Source organism: Fusarium flagelliforme (assembly GCF_020744385.1).
Source record: "Fusarium flagelliforme strain FIESC 12 MPI-CAGE-AA-0113 chromosome Unknown B0J16scaffold_3, whole genome shotgun sequence".
Lineage (NCBI taxonomy): Eukaryota > Fungi > Ascomycota > Sordariomycetes > Hypocreales > Nectriaceae > Fusarium > Fusarium flagelliforme.
The window spans coordinates 3,390,634-3,408,504 of NW_025763505.1; the positions used below are offsets into that span (position 1 = coordinate 3,390,634).

At 49.1% G+C, this 17,871-nt stretch overlaps 5 protein-coding genes across 5 annotated transcripts; 3 read left to right on the forward strand and 2 right to left on the reverse strand.

The window, feature by feature from the left end:
- Positions 1–631: 631 nt before the first annotated feature.
- Positions 632–6,098, forward strand: B0J16DRAFT_284965 (uncharacterized protein). The gene is made up of 4 exons (XM_046124036.1): positions 632–1,226; positions 1,281–4,847; positions 4,899–5,096; positions 5,147–6,098. Exons 1-4 carry the CDS (start codon positions 846–848, stop codon positions 5,948–5,950), a joined length of 4,950 nt encoding a protein of 1,649 aa, XP_045984963.1. The 5' UTR covers positions 632–845; the 3' UTR covers positions 5,951–6,098.
- Positions 6,099–6,110: 12 nt separating this feature from the next.
- B0J16DRAFT_338698 (cytochrome c oxidase subunit VA-domain-containing protein) lies at positions 6,111–7,551 on the reverse strand. Its single transcript, XM_046127470.1, has 4 exons — positions 7,242–7,551; positions 6,962–7,007; positions 6,754–6,871; positions 6,111–6,568 (listed from the first exon to the last, which is right to left on the reverse strand). Exons 1-4 carry the CDS (start codon positions 7,397–7,399, stop codon positions 6,450–6,452), a joined length of 441 nt encoding a protein of 146 aa, XP_045984964.1. The 5' UTR covers positions 7,400–7,551; the 3' UTR covers positions 6,111–6,449.
- Positions 7,552–9,629: 2,078 nt separating this feature from the next.
- On the forward strand, positions 9,630–11,141 carry B0J16DRAFT_106988 (GNS1/SUR4 family-domain-containing protein). The gene is made up of 2 exons (XM_046121372.1): positions 9,630–10,267; positions 10,317–11,141. Exons 1-2 carry the CDS (start codon positions 9,778–9,780, stop codon positions 10,853–10,855), a joined length of 1,029 nt encoding a protein of 342 aa, XP_045984965.1. The 5' UTR covers positions 9,630–9,777; the 3' UTR covers positions 10,856–11,141.
- Positions 11,142–11,361: 220 nt separating this feature from the next.
- On the reverse strand, positions 11,362–13,824 carry B0J16DRAFT_338704 (heterokaryon incompatibility protein-domain-containing protein). Its single transcript, XM_046127471.1, has one exon. It carries the CDS (start codon positions 13,438–13,440, stop codon positions 11,428–11,430), a length of 2,013 nt encoding a protein of 670 aa, XP_045984966.1. The 5' UTR covers positions 13,441–13,824; the 3' UTR covers positions 11,362–11,427.
- Positions 13,825–14,840: 1,016 nt separating this feature from the next.
- Positions 14,841–17,401, forward strand: B0J16DRAFT_106998 (uncharacterized protein). The gene is made up of 2 exons (XM_046121373.1): positions 14,841–15,598; positions 15,654–17,401. The coding sequence occupies exons 1-2, from the start codon at positions 15,258–15,260 to the stop codon at positions 17,176–17,178; spliced, it is 1,866 nt and encodes a 621-aa protein (XP_045984967.1). The 5' UTR covers positions 14,841–15,257; the 3' UTR covers positions 17,179–17,401.
- The last annotated feature ends 470 nt before the right edge of the window (positions 17,402–17,871 follow it).

Here is a 17,871-nt window from a genome sequence, read left to right on the forward strand (position 1 = left end):
CCCACCAAACCGAGTGATTGCACAAGCTACAAAGGTCTCGTGAGAAACAACAAGCAGGAAACCACCAGAGACCGTCAGAGACCAACAAGTGAGGCGATCAGTTCATTCTATTTCGGCTTCTTATATTTATGACTTCCCTCCATGTATGTTCATGAACCCTGAACCTTCCATTAGGAGTCAATTTCCCTGATACTTTCTAGCACTTCGACAAAGGAAGGCACCTATAAGGCACCTACAAGGCACCTTCCCCCAAACAAAGGCCCAATAACTCCGGGCTCCCTTCTCACTTCACGACTTGCCTGCACAGTTAACATCTACTCTTACCCTTCTCTTCCTTTCATCCATTCAAGCTATTACAGAAATATTTCCACTATTCATCTCCACCTACCTGACTTGATCAAAACAGTTTGTCCGTCCGGTCCTGGATTCACACGCATCCCTGTCACTTACACTGCTACAGCACTCAACATCTGCTACAGTTGGCTCCCCGGCCACTAACTTAGTTTCTTATCCCCATCAACTGGAATTTGGCCCCTCTGGCTTGGACCCTGATCACCCGTCCCTTCAACGACAATCACGTGCAGTTTAGTGGGACTTGGACGACATTCCCCAAAACATCAGCCGAGCTCCTGTTGGATAGCCTCGTTATCGCCGCGCGCGCATAGTATTGACTTATACCAAGCGTAGATCTGTAACAGATCATCGCAAGGTCTTGTCGCAGGTCTGAACGTGTCGTTGTTCGAGGCCAGGGCTGCGACTATAAGTTACAGCAGTGGTCGCCCCTGTCCCCCTCAAGGCTTCCTACCATTACTCCTGTGCGTGCACGTTGATTGACTGCCGTACTAATGGTCAAGACGCGCAAAACCAACCCTTCTAAACAAACACGCAAAAGGTCTTCTTTAAATCGCAAATCAAAGAGAAAGAGGGACGAAGAGGACAGTGAGGCGGATTACGTTGTGCCATCGTCTGCCCGCAAGCGCAGGAAATCAGGCACCCCCCAACGTAGTCCACAATCGCCAGTCCCAGCCAGAAATCCAGATCAAGTCAGTGGAGAGATTGAGGACTCAGACAGGGACTCAGACACTGTTTTAGAGAGAGACTGGTATTCCGTTCGTGCAGTCATTGATGAACGATTTGAAGAGGGTTCAGACGGCGAAACGAAACACCAATATCTAGTCGATTGGGTACCAAGCCATCAAGAAACATATCAGCCAACCTGGGAATTAGTTGGTTGTCCCGTAGCATTGCTGAAATAAGAACTTTTTGCTGACTGACTACAGGCCGAGAATCTGAATGACGACGCTTTGAAAGACTGGGAGCAAGTAAAGGACAAGAGGAAGCGCGTCGAGCTACAACGTGAGGCTAAGCGCCAGAACAGAAGGAGCCGACGAGGACTTCGGAATCTAACACCTCGTGCTGCTCAAGCTGAACCAGTTGAGTTTGATGAAAAACAGAAGCCCTGGACTCTTGATGAACCACTTCAAAATCGCTCTCCATCCGACTCTCGTGGCCAACGCATGCGAACAAGAAACAGTCGCAGAGCTGAACCAGAACCCGCATTGTCAGAAGAGCCAGTGCCGTCAATCATCTCAGCTTCATCTGTTGATGCCGAATCTGTAGGCTTGGACGAACCCTTTGCGCTACCTGTTCAAAAGGTTGCCGTTGTGTTGCGTAAGTCTGATAACTTTGATCCTTCTGAATACCAAAGTGTCTATACCAGTTCGCAAAGAGTATCAGATCTTGAAGACGATGACCAACGTCTAACGCTTGCGTCACATTTGAGCCAAGACACCATCCCTGATTCTCAAGATCTATCTGGTCAATGGGATCCCAGACACTTTCAAAGTCAAGCTAGTATACAGGAATCAGATAACCCTGGAGACCCTGTTGATCAACTACTAGTAACACCAGGCCATCCTGAGACTGGCGAACAAGAGGAAGACATTGCCAGATCAGAAATCAATAGCCCTTCCCATTCTGACAGCGGACAACGGGAGCTTGATAGTAGTCAAGTGGATCAGGATTTAGAACTCGACGATAGTGAGATCGAATACTCTATCCGCAGCCAATTACTCGAGGATAGCCAGCATATTCACCACGACGACAGCAACCACGACCATCATCTTTCCGAAGACACTGAGTCCAATCTGGACCCTGGACAACTGTCGCACGATCACGTAGACACTAATATCATCCCGCCTTCATCAGAAGATCAAAGTTTTGAGACTGCGAACTCTCAAACCAGTCAAGAAATCTCAAATAGTAGAGACTCTTATAACCCTTCTGTCCAACTTACACAAGACAATACTTTGACAAACGGACGTTCTGGGAGCGGACAGCAAGTGGTAGATATTCCCGCCTTTGAAGCCACTGTCAGTCCTCTTTCGGAGCACAACACTTATAGTACCCAGAGAACCGGCTTAGAGGGAAGCGCCTCAAGCTATCGTTCCTCTGCGGGTGATCAAGACAGTAATATAGGTCAGTCACAGCGATCGGGAATCAACATCAGTTCTCACCCGTCCATAAACCAGGGACAGGCTGGTACTTTCGATCCCAAGCCTTCTCAAAGATCGCCTTCCCCTCCGGAAGACACCGCACAACTCGAAGAACAGCCATCCTCAAGCAGTAGGATCGGTCGTGTCATTCCAGACTCCCAGGAGTGCTCAGGCTTGTCTGCGGGATCGCATTCCAACGCGCTTCAGACCTTGCCGGCATCGAAAAAGACCCAGTTCACCCCTTTTGCTTCCCAAGTCGAAGTCGTTCCAGACTCGGCCACAACTGACTCGGATATTCCCTCTCGCCAACCAGATCAGCCACGCCTAGCTTCACTCATCAGGGAAGACACGTTGGACGACTCCCTACCGACTGGCCAAGGTGTTGATCGTGTACAAAGGACGGCAACAGCATCCCTTCAGAAATCTTTCACTCCTGATAACACCCAGAATACACCCATCTTCTTCACGCAGCCTCAAGACCTGCACAAGTCTCCTATTATCTCAAGCTCGCTGTCAGAGCTTGAATCCACTGGAGCGGCGAATACTACATTTGGTCCTGTAAGCACACAATACGGGCCCCGCGAAAACGAAGATCAAGACTTGGTAGAGCCGCAGGCGGCCCAGCCACAATCACAGACTTCCACATTTCAGCCTGGAGGACACGCCATTAGTCAAGAGATAGAGTTTGGCAGCGGATCTCAGTCGGTCCAGGACAGACCAAGGATCAATTGCGGAACAGAACGGTGTTCCAAACAACCATCTCAAACCGGCAGTGCATCTGAGCCGCCTTCTGAGCCACTCAGACCACCTTCAAAAATTCAAGAAATGGAACGCTCGCATTCTCGGCCACGGAGCTCAGCAGCCGATGAGCTCAAAAGCTTTGTGGATTTTGGTGCGGATTCAATACTGGTTCCAGCTGGCGAAGAGGAGAGCCTAGATGTATCGTCTTATGGAGCTCCAAATGAGCATCAACCCATGAATAGTGCTGGCACAACCGGTCTCGATGTTGTCGTCAGTTCTCCTGAAGCTATCATACAAACACAGCCAGCCTACTCGGTGGACCCTTGGAAACCAGAAGCTTTGGGGAACACACCAGAGGCTCCTGCGCCTTCAATCTCGCCGGCGTCCATCATGGCAAATCCTCATCGCTCGGCTGCAGACGACATGAGAGAGCTCCTCTCTCGCGCGTTCAGCAGCACGGGGGATTCTGTTACCCGTTCTCTCATGAGTCAAGAACCTGATGATATAATACCACCTGGTACCATCTCTCCAGCAGCCATAAGTAGGGCTGCTGATCCCCTAGAGCCTACTCGCACCTTGAATCTCACGAACCGGGGCACAGTACCCTCCGAGGTTGACAGCTCTGGTCCCTCAATCACAATGGGTCAAATTCCCGCCGAAGAAGACTCTGATACCTCGTCTCAGTCATCTGAACGAGAAGATCATACTCAACATATCATCACTCTTCCAATGCAAGCGAGTAAACGTCCATATTATGGAGCAATAATAAAGGACTATAAGGCTGAGATCCAGGCTTTCAGCGGGCTGTTCACCGGCGACTCTGGCGAACAACCTGATGAGGTGCTTGTGCAAAAGATCCATGATCTCTTTGGCAAATTGTTCGACATTTGCGATTTCCCGCCGGACGTCATTGGGACCAGTCTCGAGTCAGAACCCAGCGCCGACATCGCCAAATTCTGCTGTGATTCCAACCCCAAGTTCAATTTCTTATTTGAGCTCATGACTGCTTTGGACGAGAAGGACAGGGAGATTCTTATCGTAGTTCGCAATCAAGAACTTATGCGACTCATATTCGCCGTTACCAAACTCGCGGAGATTGAATGCTCAGCTGAGAGCATTAGTCAACACACGACCTTTCCGTCAGCCACAAGAGTCACTCTTGCTTTATGGGATGAGGATTTTAATCCTTTCAGCTTCGACGTTGTTATCGGTTATGACTATCTTTACATTCGTTCGCATGTTCACAAGCAATTGACTTCGGGCACTGGCCGGAAGTCACCGGTTGTGCTTTTGATGGTGACAACCTATTCTGCTGAGCACGTTAGCCTTCAACCCTTAAAGAACGCATCTCCCCTCGAGGAACTGAATGCGATGCTTGCGTGTACTGTCAGTGCTGGGCACTATCTCGAAGACCCCGAACGTGGCTACAGCGAGCCACATGAAGTTGCCGAAATATTTGCACGTTACCTCAATGGCGTCAGTGACACCTCGAACTGGGAACCACAGGGAATACCAGACGATGTTCTTGATATTTTCGCGAGTCCAATGTCCCAGAACCAGTTGCTTTTTGCTGTAGAATCGTTGCCTGGCAATGGGCTTAAGCGGAAGTTTGTAAGTAATGAACCGCTTATCAATCTGCCACCAGAACTGACTATTGTACAGAGCGACGGAGACGAGGTAGCGGATGTCAAACGAACGCGAACACTTGCTCTCCGTGATCCACCAGCCGGTTCCAATAACCCTCCGATGTCTCTGGCAACACGAAAGTGGCTTGACGGCGCATTGCTTCGAGGAGAGGCTAACAACAGAGCGGCCACTACCACAGTGCCTGTCGCAGTTCTAGACTCACTCAGAGAACAGGTCAGATTCTCGATATGTGCCTTATGGGATTATACTAAAATGATGCTTAGGCGGACGAGTACAAACGCAAAGTTTCGTTGGCTGGCGAAGTCGAGATTGAATTGAAAAGTCATATCAACCGTCTTGATAAAGAAAATAAGGACTATCGGAAGATGTCGTCCAAAATTGGCCAGTCAAATCGTGCCGCCATTGAGGATCGAACGGTCTTTGAAAAGAAAAGGACCGAGGCTGAGGCAGCCGCTCAAAGTGCCAAAGTAGCGGCACAGAAAGAGGGCGAGAAGTACAAGCAACAAATAAAGGAGCTTGAATCTACGATCAGCCGTCTGAAGGAGATACCCGGAGCCGCTGAAAGGGAAGACGCATTTGCTACAGTACAAAAGCAGCTACGGACCACGGAAGACAAGCTGAAAAGCGCCCTGGCAGATGTTGATTTCATGAGAAGTCGTTATCAAGATGTTGATTCCAAAGCATCACAGCTGTCGAACGAGGTTAATGCATTGAGGATCCAGAACGGACAATTGCAGCAGAAAGCCTCCACGAATCTGGTAGCTGCCCAAGCACAACAAGCTTCTAACGAGAGACAGGCTATGTCACAGCAGATTGCAAGCTTACGAGCACAATTACAACAGAAAGACACGGAGTTGGCCGCTGCGCATCAAAAGATCAACAGTTTCGGACGGAACACAAGAGGTGGCAGCATGCCTCGCAGCCCTCGCGTTGCAGCAACTGGAGTGAGTCCACGGCCCAGCCGGGCATATGCTGGTTCTGCTAGTAGAGGGACAAGTCCTTCTGGGCCTGGTACACAGTTCATGAGTTGCCAAAACCAAAACCCCAGATGGAACTCTCTTCAGTGACGGGAGTTATGATTGGTAGGACGCATAGGATACGTTATTAGAAGAGGAATGAATACCTTAATATCATTTTGTTTTTAGGCCGTCATGATGCACGGCAGATCGGTTAGCTAGAGCCTCTAATACCAGCTTTCAGTGAGCACCACTTGTGATGTTTGCATTTCAATCGAAATATGTGATTTATTGTTCAATGCATGCTTGTTGATGTAAGCAAAGTCCCTAGGTATGCCGTGTTTACCTAGATAGATGAAGATATAGCTGGAAGGAGACGGGTATGAAATTGTAACAAATCACCAATCGGTTCATAGATTGTATGGCGGATATACAAAGTACTTCAAGTTGGGGGATTAACACAGGAATTGCCAAGTCACCTGAGACTATAACACAATCGATTTGGGGCTGCCGCAACCAAACTCCCCCGTCTACCTCTTAATCTGATCTCTTCCATCTCGACCAACATCCAGTTTACACGGAGCTCGAAATATTGAGACTATGACGCCATTTACTTCTCCTCAGGGTAGAGCTCCTCCTTCAGAGGAACGCCAAGCTCTTCTCGGAGGGGCTTGAGCTCCTCGAGGTACTGCTCGTACTGACCCTTGTTCTCGACCTTGGTCTTGATACCTGAAATAACAAGTTAGCAATTGGTCCAGGATCGTACATGCTCGCGAATTTTCAAAGGTGTTGAGTTAAAGTGAGCTGATTTCGAGGTGGGTTGTCGATCTAGCAAATCGGGGATGTGATTATGCCAGCCATCCATCAATCGGCTGGGCAGACGGCAAGCGAGCTCGAGTCGATAAAATTCGTACCTTCGAAGATGCGGACGGCAGTACCGAAGTCGTTAACCCTGCGGGCGGCCTTGAGAGCGGCAGCAATCACCGTGGGGGCAGGGACAAGATCGTAAGCGAAAGCGTTGTTAAGGTTGCGCTGTGGTATATCAATAAGCCAAAAAAGTCATACGACATTTTCGGGGGCCAGCCGGAAAGCAGCGAGCTCTACCCCGTGGGGCAGACTTACCTGAAGCTCGAAAACATCCTGAACACCGTCGAACTCCTTCTCGAACCTGCAGGAAGTCGAATTTTAGCCATTGAGTGACGCGACAGGCCTGTGCGGCTGCATTGGAAGGTATTCGGGGAAAATCGCGTGGGGAGGGAGCTCTAAGCGGGCTTTGCGGCATCTTTTTCTACAGCCGCAAGACAACCACGCAAAAGATTCCAATCCAATTATTTCCACTCCCCCCAGAAAAATCGACTTCCATGCAGACGGCAGGCCATTGAGGGTCGGAAGATTGCCCTACCTGGCGGAGAACTCCTCGAAGGTCTCTTCAGCGTGCTCGCTTCGTCGGGGCATCGAAGTGGTGAAGTGGGCAACGGCCGAGCGGGCCACAAGGGGCTGCATGGCAGGTCGGATGGGAGCAGCGCGGACGCCGCGAGCGACACGGATGAAGGCGGACATTTTGGACGTAGACGGAGGAGAGAGTTAGAGTGGTGATTGTCTATTGTCGGAGGAGAGGTCGTGTATTGGTGGTAGAGGTAGTAGTGGGCTGGCTTTTTCCGGGCTCGGGTGATGACTGCAGAGTTGTTTGGGCCAAAGGATGGGCTGAGGATCGATGACTAAGATGAAGCTATGCCTGATTGCGTAGTGGTGGAGCTGAGTGCGAATTGTACAGCAGATGCTTGGATGATGGGTAATTTGTGAGAGAAACACAGTAAAGATACTGTATTTTAAGAGCTTACTCTAATTCACTTCATTCGTCACTGTCAGTTATCAGTTAAATACAGGGAAACTGAGGCTGTAATTCGATCATAATTGCTGACTCTACAGGAGATTTCAGAATTCGGGGATGGGCATCTAGAAGGCGTTTCTTCAGCACCTGGGTCTATTCACCTGCAGGTGGCGGTTGAATCAATTGGCTTTCCCATGTTTCCCATGCCCTGCACTCTATCGGCAAGGCTACAGTACTTGGGGAACAGAAAATCGAATGGAAGTGCAAGCAACCAATGGCTGAGCTGACATTAAAATGATGACAACCCCCACCCACGCTCCCGGTAGACATCTGCATGGCGGGACGTGACTGAACAGGACAGCCACACCATGACACAAAGCACGGCCACTTGTGGTTCAGTTCATTTTGATGACAGAAGTTGAGAAGAAGAATTAAGTTGACTTAACATGGTTCTTCGAAACAGCCTAAAGGATCCCTAAGGCTAAACCAAGATTTCGCTTAACGAGTATTAAGTCTATCGACGGTTGCGGATCGATTCAAATATGGGGTAATTACCGATGTTGCAGAGCTACTGGGTAACAGAGAGATTATCCTCCAATGCTTAGGGGGCCAGAATAAAGAAGCATAAAGACCACTTTATACCGGAGACAAACGGCTAAACTATTTTGTTCCCCCAAAGGCCTAATCTTCTGATACTCCCGCTGGCAGGGAGCTTGACCCGAGATGAAATGATAAAGTAAAGGATCGACTTCTCTCTCTCTAGTGTCCATCACGATTCATCATATACAGCGGAGAAGTAACCTCATAAAAACTTCCAGAACAATTACAGAACCTGTCTCTCCTTCTGCAAAGGAGAGTTCCTACTCTATTTTGTCGGATCGGTTCCGGGAATGCCGTTGACATGTGGACGTACTATCGTCGTGATACGAAGTACGGATATTAAATGACGATTGTCCAACTGGCTTTTATCCCGAATCTGGTATAACCAATGAATAGCAATTGGGTGCCACCTCCCGGTCATGGCCGCAATCTTGGCGTCTAGTAAGCCTCGGGACCACAGAGGACACAGGCACAGGCTGACAGGCACGACAGATGGAGGTCAGAGTCAGACAGACAGACGTACAGTAATAAGCAAACCTAACGGTCAGGTACAAGCACAAGCTAAGCAAGCATAGGCAAGCTTCAGGGGAATTTGAGCACTGGCGTCACCGCATCTTTGTTTAGTGTTTAGCAGTTACCGTGTCTATGCATTGTTTGAATCACGTGTCTATCTCTTCTGCGGTCTGTAGTCGGATATCCCGGGGCATAGTCTACATGTATGTCCCTATCACATGCAATTCAACAGGATTACTACGTGGTAAAATCATCTGAATTGACCTCATCTCGGACTTGCATACACGTGTGGTCCTTCTTCCTGCGAGCGCGTGTCATGATTCCCTAAAGGAAAATAGCCCAACGGCGCACGAGCCTGGCAAGTTCTTGGTGTCCGGGGTGGATTATGCCCATGAAATAACATAAACGCATGGAGATTGGGCCAAGTCTTGAGATGCCCCTTACAAAGATGTACTAGTGGCACCTCAATGGAAGGAAAGTGCGGTGCAAGGTGCCACTTTCACTTTGCTTTGCTGCCCGCTGTTAGGTGCTGTTGCTCTTCCAAGAGTCCACTATCTAGTGGCCGCGGGCACCGGAGATCCAGTGCAGGTGCAGCAGCGCAGCGCAGGCCAGGCAAGAGCAAGGTAACTCGACTTAGCGGTCGCGGTGCGGATGGAAATTTCCCCTTTTTGGTCTATCCGTCCTCATCCCTCAATTAAAACTCTACTCTCCTTCTCCCCTTTTATCTCCTTTTATAATTCTACGCATTCCCCCAATTGCCGTTTACCTGGCTTCTTCTTTAAACTTTTCATCTCTCCGGAGAACTTCTTCTTCTTCTTGTCATTCTTTGTCACTCTTTGCTTGAGTTGTCTTCACGTGTCCTCCCGCCGTCGTCGCGTCTTCGAGAAAAAAAGCCACGTCGAATACGTAACTCGTTTACCTCCTACTACCTCCTAATAAAGGGTTTCGTGGTTTCGAATTGTGTCGCTCCCAACGATCAATTGAATCGCCCATCATGTCTGCGACTCCCGCTACCTTCTACGAGCAGCTGCCGCTGCCTACCATCGACCGTCCCTTTGGTATTCATCTGTGGCCCATCTTCGACAAGGCTTTCACTGCTGTCGTCGGCTACTCCGCCAATGACTTCAAGTTTGTGCCTTTCGAGACTCCCATGTCCACTATCAAGTCGACATCCATCTTCATTGCCATCTACTACTGCATCATCTTCGGTGGTCGCGAGTGGATGCGCAACCGCGAGCCTTTCAAGCTCAAGGGTCTCTTCTTGATTCACAACCTCTACCTGACTCTGATCAGTGGTGCTCTCCTGGCTCTCTTCATTGAGCAGCTTCTGCCTACTGTTGTCCGTGGCGGTATCTTCCATGCCATCTGTGACTCCGAGGGTGGCTGGACCCAGCCCCTTGTCGTTCTGTACTACCTCAACTACCTTACCAAGTACCTCGAGCTCCTTGACACCGTCTTCCTCTTCCTCAAGAAGAAGCCTCTGAGTATGTCTTTCAACCCCCATATGCAAAAGCTCCAAGCTAACGTCTCCAGCCTTCCTCCACTGCTACCACCATGGTGCTACCGCTTTCCTCTGCTACACTCAGCTCATCGGCTCCACCTCCGTCTCTTGGGTTCCTATCGTTCTGAACCTCCTCGTTCACGTCGTTATGTACTGGTACTACTTCCAGAGCGCCCGTGGTGTCCGTGTCTGGTGGAAGGAGTGGGTTACCCGCCTCCAGATCATCCAGTTCGTCATTGATCTCGGCTTCATCTACTTCGCCTCTTACACCTACTTCACCTCGACCTACTTCCCCTGGATGCCCAACGCTGGCAAGTGCTCTGGCGAGGAGTTTGCTGCTTTCTCTGGTATCATCACCATCAGCTCCTACCTTGTCCTCTTCATCTCCTTCTACTTTGCCACCTACAAGAAGCAAGGAAAGGCTCCTAGCGGCCGACAGAGCCTCCGACGCATGTCTCAGGCTCCTCTCCCCGACCCTCACCTGGTCCAGACCACTCCCAAGAAGTCCAACGGTGCTACCGCTACCGGTGCTAAGACCAACGGCGGTTCCGTTCGATCCCGCAAGGCTTAAGTGGCTGGTCACACTGTCGAAATACGGCAAGACTATTCAATTGAATGACTTTGTCTATCTCAACAAGTTGCCTTGGTAACGACTGCATAATGCTACGCGAGCATTTTGGGCCATCATCGCGTTGGAGTTGGACCCGGTTTGGTCTTGGCAGCTTCAAACGTATATAAGAACGGTTTGGAGATTTGCTATCTAAAAACGGTTGAGCTCAGTTGGTTTCACAGCTGAGACCTGCTACGAATAATAGTCCTTATGTGGGCAGCAATAATGACGGAGGGAGGGTGTTGACGATGCTTCTCACGGGTTTTGTTTTACTAGGCGAACATGGGGGCATTTTGAGGACGGACATGGTTTTTGGGACCCAAGTCTCGGCCGACTCAGCTCGGCCCCAGGCTACGACGATCTATCTAGAACCCTTGTAATCAATCTTCGCAGCTATGTATGATAGAATTATTGATTCCAGAGTAACGTCTGGAAATGAATGACCACTAATGGATCACTCAATGAATATTCTCGCTCATGTGTACCGTGTTCTCTCATCCATTACAATTTAGACCAAATCGTCTCTTATGACTTCATCGTAGTTCTAACCATTTGCTTTTGGCTTGTTGGCTTCCAAGGTTATGTTGAACGTCGACATCTATCACGGATGTCGTCCCTACAAAAGCGTACGATCCTTCTGTGTTGGGTCTCAGGATGACTGCCTTGTTATAGCCTGCGAGGACACAGAGGCGATCACCTTCCGCGACTTCATAATCAACTGCACCCAGATATCCCTTATTTGTCTCGAAGAATTGGTAGGTGTAAAGCACAGGCACAATGGCGTCTGTTGCGGCTTCACGCCGAGTTCTATCCCAGGAGCTAAGTTCCGAGAGTATTTCTGACTTGATCCCAAATTGCGTTACATCTGTTGTTGGAAAGGCCATCTTGAGGATGTCGGTATCCCAATCATGACCCCAAGTCTTCAGAACGGTTTTGGATTCGGTTTGGTTGAAATAGGCGATCAGCATGGCTAGGTTCATAGCATTATCGATCAGATCTCGAGTAGAGCAGTGTGAATCGATACATAGCAATCGAATAATGGCCTGTGCTGCTGGGATGCCAGATATATACTGCGCATTGCGCGCCGTGAACGAACTTGCCAATGACATGAACGATGCAAGAATTGCATAATCTTCGCCTCTCTGGTATTCTGTTGTCAAAGTGATAGAGGCCATATCAATGCCTCGAACGAATAAGCTTTGAGTCTCCTGGACGACATAGGGATAGCTTTCAATGTCCGCTGGCGATGAAGACAGCATACCATCAGCCAGTGGTTTGTGGTCACTGGCTTTGTATGGCCACGGAATGGTCACGTCCTTATTCTCTGGATAATTCGGAGCCCAACTCGGTATATCAGATTTACCAAACTTCCCAGTCCCCGCAAGGGACAAGAAAGCAAGCGGAGTATGTATGTGCATCGTCCGTTGGTTGCGTGCAGCTTTTAACCAGCCAGCAATGTATTCGGTATACACATGCGAGGCCTTGTTCTCAGTGCTATAATCTGGGCTGATAGGGATACCAGACACTCCAAGAAGGCCGTATATATGATCTCGATGGTCAGTGGCTTCCAGATTGGCAGCGAAGGAAGAAATTATCCAGCCTTTGAATCCATCTGGGTCTGGTATCTTGGTGCGTGCCTGAGCAAGCATTAACCAAGACAATCTTCCCCATGCGAGTCGGCTACTTAGGAGGCTCCATGCCGTTTCTGAAAGAAAATCTGGTCGCTGTTTTTCATTCCAGGAGCTTGCGATAGAGCTGATGCCTTGAGGGATATCGCGAAGCGTGGGCCAGGCTAGGTTGGAGTTTCCAGGACCAATGAAAACGAGCTGATTTGCGAGAATGACCTCTTGGAATATCCATGTTCTTTCCCAGTACTGATGTTGCAGGAACTCGGCTACAGCTCTCCAAGGATCGTCGAGGTGATCGTTGGAGAGGTCGGGGCCTCCGTTGAGACAAAGCTCGGGATAACCCCGTAACCACTCTGGATCAAAAGGCACTGTGGACACAAGGCCTCTCTTGGGGTCATTTTGAGATAGAACGTGGTCTAGTGTATTGATGGTATTGAAAGCAAGAGAGTAATCCTTTGGTCCAACCCATGCGAAGGTAACATGAGCAGCTTGGAAGATACGGCGCATAAGCTGGACTTGTTGGGATCTCTCTCCAACGTCCTTCTGATTAATACATATCGCATCAGCCCAAAGATATTGACAATGAGGTTGTGTGCGAAAAGGTTCGTCGCTTAACACCCGAAGGAAAACCGAGGCCAGGTTGTCTGGGATCCTGACGGTGTTGCCCTCGATGGTGATCTCTCCATAGTGCTCGGGGTTACCCCAAAGGTAGGACAACGCTGCATATTTTGGTTTATCATCGAGTGATACAGTGACGAGTTCAAATTCTGAAGATGAACTTTGTGGGAGTTTGAGGAGTCGAATTTCAGATGTCCTTGGATTGAGGGGTTTGTAAAGACGCGAGGAGTATCTTTGGTTTATGGATCGTCTTGGCCATTTGGTTAATTGGGAGCGCAGAGGAGGTAAAAGACGGCGCATAATTATGCAAGTAGGGTCTTGTTTTACGAAGATGTAATTGTTTCATCAATATTGCAATGTTTCTTATCACTTTATCCATTGCCGATGTTTCGGCTTACTATGAGTGATTGATTGAGTGAGTGTCCACTCAGATACATATTGAGGTATTGAGTTATGCCATGGGTCTGAGGGTATCCAAGCTCCAAGTAACCAAGTCAAGTAAACAAATGCACAACTTGGATTACTAAACGCAAGAAAGAATATACCAAGTCATGTTTGTTCTTAAAAGAGGCAATGACTTTAGATGAAATCTTGGTCATTGCTGAGGTCGTGCTGAGATAGCATCTTTCTTTGTATATCTTCAGCTCAGGGGATGAAAAGAAGCGAATTGACGTCATGTTCAGGGTCCAAACGTCCATATTCTAACCCAAAGCAAACAAGCAGAAACAATGGCTTAAATTACCTTACAACCCATTGCGACGCAGCAAGCGTACCTGTGTTTCTTCGACGTGCCCAGCCAGCTCAAAGACAAGACATGGGTGTTTTCGAAGGATAACCCTTGTTTGTTTTAGATGGCTTCATTGGCTGCCCTTGCGAAGGATCTTCCAGTACGACGATCACGAAGAAATAGACACGCTTAGGCCTATGATTTGGACTGGACAGTTAGGTAGAAACAGGAGCGCTTATACCAGTGACACGTAGCTGATAGATTTCCCTAGAAGCCCCTTTTCTTAGATGCCGCTGACTGAATGAATGAATGAATGTGACTAACTGTAAGGGGGGATGCTACGTTGTAGAGACAGGCATTCAATCCAAATGTATGTCGTGTTTGGTTTGCCTCTCTGTGATACGCAGGACAAGTTTGATATTGGATGAGACGGTTTGTCTTTGTCCTTGTCTCTTTATTCCATTCCTGGCAGCCAAGACTTTGTTCCCGTTTCCATCGTCCCCCCTGTTGATCTGCCCGCCAACAAGGAAGCAAGGAGGACCAATCTTGAGCTGATCACTGCTGTATTATCAAAGCGTCAGCACCAAAGAAACAAGACCGCGCGCTTTCAAACGCCACTCAGCTTCCTTTTAGCAGAGCCTGAGGTATGCGGGCTGGCGGGGTAGTCTAGGGCTGCATGTTGGGAAAGGGAAGCGTTTATCTCCTGAAACATTGACTTTACTAAATAAAGTGAAAGCTTGTCGTCCGGTCTAAAGACTAGAAGTTCTTAAAAAGTCTGTGATACCTCGTATTGCTCTTTCTTTCTTTATTATCTTCTACCCCATTCAAACAAAACAGGCAGGTGGGCGTTTGGGTCTTTGTTCTTTCAGGTGCCGTTCCTTCCATCATTCATTTCATTCGGATATACAGACAGAGTACGACCGTCAGTTCCAGTGGCACGTGCCTTCCCGGGTCGGAAAAGGCAGGTACTACTGTACAGGGACCGTTGATGATACCCCTGTAATTACCCTTTTAATCTTTCAATCGGTTCCCCAGAAATCCAATTGAATTGAGTTGAATTGGGGGATCAACCTCTGCTTGTACCTGACGGGACGGGACCTTAGCTGCTATATTGCTCGCTCTCTTAATAACGTCCCCTCCTTCAGTTTCTGTTTCTCCCTCTCCCTCTCGCCTCTCGCCTCTTGTCCATCTCTCTTCACTCACTCAGAGTCTGAGCCGATGAGCTTCTTCATTGTTTAATACTTTTCTGCGGCGCATTTCTGTTCTTTCTCTTTCATCTACCGCGCACTCTTTCTCCCCTCTCTTTTTTTTTTTGTTCGCGCCCTAAACCTCCCCTGTCACTATCCAGCTGTCCCTTCAACCAGATCTACAACAAAAAAGCTACGCCAAGATGCGAAATCCCTTCCGACGTCGGAACAAGAAGGACAAGGCCGGTAGTGGCGGCCAGAGCTCTGACTTTATCGTTCCTTTAGAGTTTCGCCCAGACGGTGCAGGATGTCCACCGTTATACCCCCCAACTCGAAACTCCGCATATCTGCTTGCCCATCTGCCACCAAAGGTCCTTGAGCGCATCTTCGCTTTCGTTTGCCCGCATGCTCTCGACGAGAGTTATGATAATTGCGAGAGCAGTGCCAGCACAAATGACAGCGGCTGTATGCTATGCGACCTGCGCGATATTGCTCATTGCGTTCAGGTTTGTCGCGCTTGGCGTCCAAGCGCGGTCAAAGTCTTGTAAGTCGTGTCATGGTGGCCCGATGACATACAATCGCTAACCCCTGTCTGCCAGATATCACAGCGTTCGTATCGATCCAGTCCACTACTGTCGCCTCGAGGAATGGCTTGCCGAAAGACGTAAAAAGACCTCCCGCTTCGACCGCAATGGCGTCCCCGAGGATCCCGCCCAGGCTCGTCTCCGTCTCCTCCGACGCACCGTTCGCGATGACCCGACACGAATTGGAAAGTTCGTACAGTTCTTGAAGCTTCCCTACATGTTGCGCGAATCTTCTCAAGTCGAGCTTGCACAGACCATAGCCGTCCTTCCAAATCTCAAATATGTCGATCTGCCAGAGGGCATGTTTTGCGACGATCCTCACTATACGACCCTCCGACTCGAAGTGCAAGCAAGATGTCCCAACCTTCGAAAGATGACCTACGTTGGTGGTTCCGAGCATAGTCTGGCCATGTTGGCCTCGGGACAAGTGTGGCCGAACCTCGAGGTGCTAGAGTTGAATGACTTGAACGTCGATCCTACAGTAATTCGGGCAGTGCTTGGCAGCCTCAGCAATTTACAGGCGCTCAAGGTCTCGAACACACCGGGTCTCTCAGACGAGGTCCTCTCATCATCGGACGGAATGGCTACGTTGCCCCCTATTAAGGAGCTTGTGCTCAAGGATACGCCTGGTGTGACGCTGAAGGGTCTTATTGAGTACCTTGCATGGCAGGAGACTCAACAAGCTCTGAAAGTCCTTACGCTTAAGGATACTGGCGTTCATCCGGCAAGCTTGCAGGAAATTCTCACTATGGCTTCATCGCTCAAGACATTTGCCATTCAGTCTAAAGTTGCAGAGCAGTTTCCAAGCTCAGTCAACTCCCGGCCCTTGGCTTCGCGTTCTTTGGAAACTTTGAGATTTGAGATTTCTCCGGCTTCATCAGTCCCATTCGACAGCGTGACGATGGGCTACTATACCTACCTTGCATCGTCTATTCTCGGCGGTGGTTTCCCGAAGCTGAGGCAGCTCTACGTTCATGATGAGAGCTTTCCCGACCAACTTCAGGGGCTTCCACCCCCTAATGCTGCATTCGCTGGAGGTCATACACGCTCTGGATCTAACTCATCCACGAAGTCGAACCCTGGTTTTGGTTTCCCGCCGTCTTCGAAGCTATCACCACCAAAGCTCCCCGTGCCCAGACGGCCGATATCACATATCCAACCACCAAGCAAACGTTTCAGCTCGAACAATCCTTTTGCTCCCCGTATGCCTGCTTCAGCAGCTCCTACGCACACACTCGAGGTATTCACGAAGAGCGATGAATTTGGCAAGTGGAACTTTGTGTCGGTAGATCCAATGTTCAAATCTGCCTCGTCAGCATCTCGGCGGCCGATGAGCAGCTACGGGCTGGCGGCTGACGTAACGGGATCTGGATGGGATCGAGGCGATGCGCGACGTAGTGTTATGGTTGGCAATGGAACTGGCGTCTTCTTGGCTGTCCCTGGCCAAGGGGCCGACGAGAGTGCATTTAATGGGAGCTCTGATCCATGGCGACCTCTGAGCAGTGGAGGATCACCACGGCGTAGCCGAGAACTGTGGTAATGGCTGTTTCTTCCACAGGCTTGCAGGCAAGTTTACAGTTGTCTCGATGGACCTCCAAGGTCCATACGAGATATCTTGACTTATGAAGTTTTCTTTGTTACCTGGAGCTTTTTGGCAGGATTGTTAAGATAGTGACGGATAGGTATTACGGATATGAGGTTATTGGTGGATGAAAGGCAGCGAGATTGATTTATCCGTGGGATTGGTTGTTATGCAAAATACCCTACAAGTTGTACAAAGGATTCAAGTTGCTCGTATCGCTGGTAGATTGAGGTAATCCTAGGTTAACTGGCAGATCTACCATTCTCTAGATCTAGAAGAATAGAGTTTTGCAAAGAGCATCAACGCATTCCAGTGATATGTCCGGTATTCGTTTAAGCTTATCTTTGAGGGATGGCTTATCTAGGGATCCAGTGATCGACGATAACTCATTCCTTGAAGTCTGATGCCTTCAAATCATATCCATTACCAACCACACGTCAAGAATATCTTACCGAAGGGTCCTTTACATCATTCCAAAGTGCATGTACACTCAACTGCGCTTGGGAGTTGGAGAATACTGTGCAAAAGTCACTTGCCAGTTGTCAGTTACATCACTTTCAGAAGGAAACCTTACACACATCAGGATCCAAGGAAATGTGACGTTTTGGAAGCTCACAAACTTGTAAGCCGCATGCGTCGATCGGTCTTCAA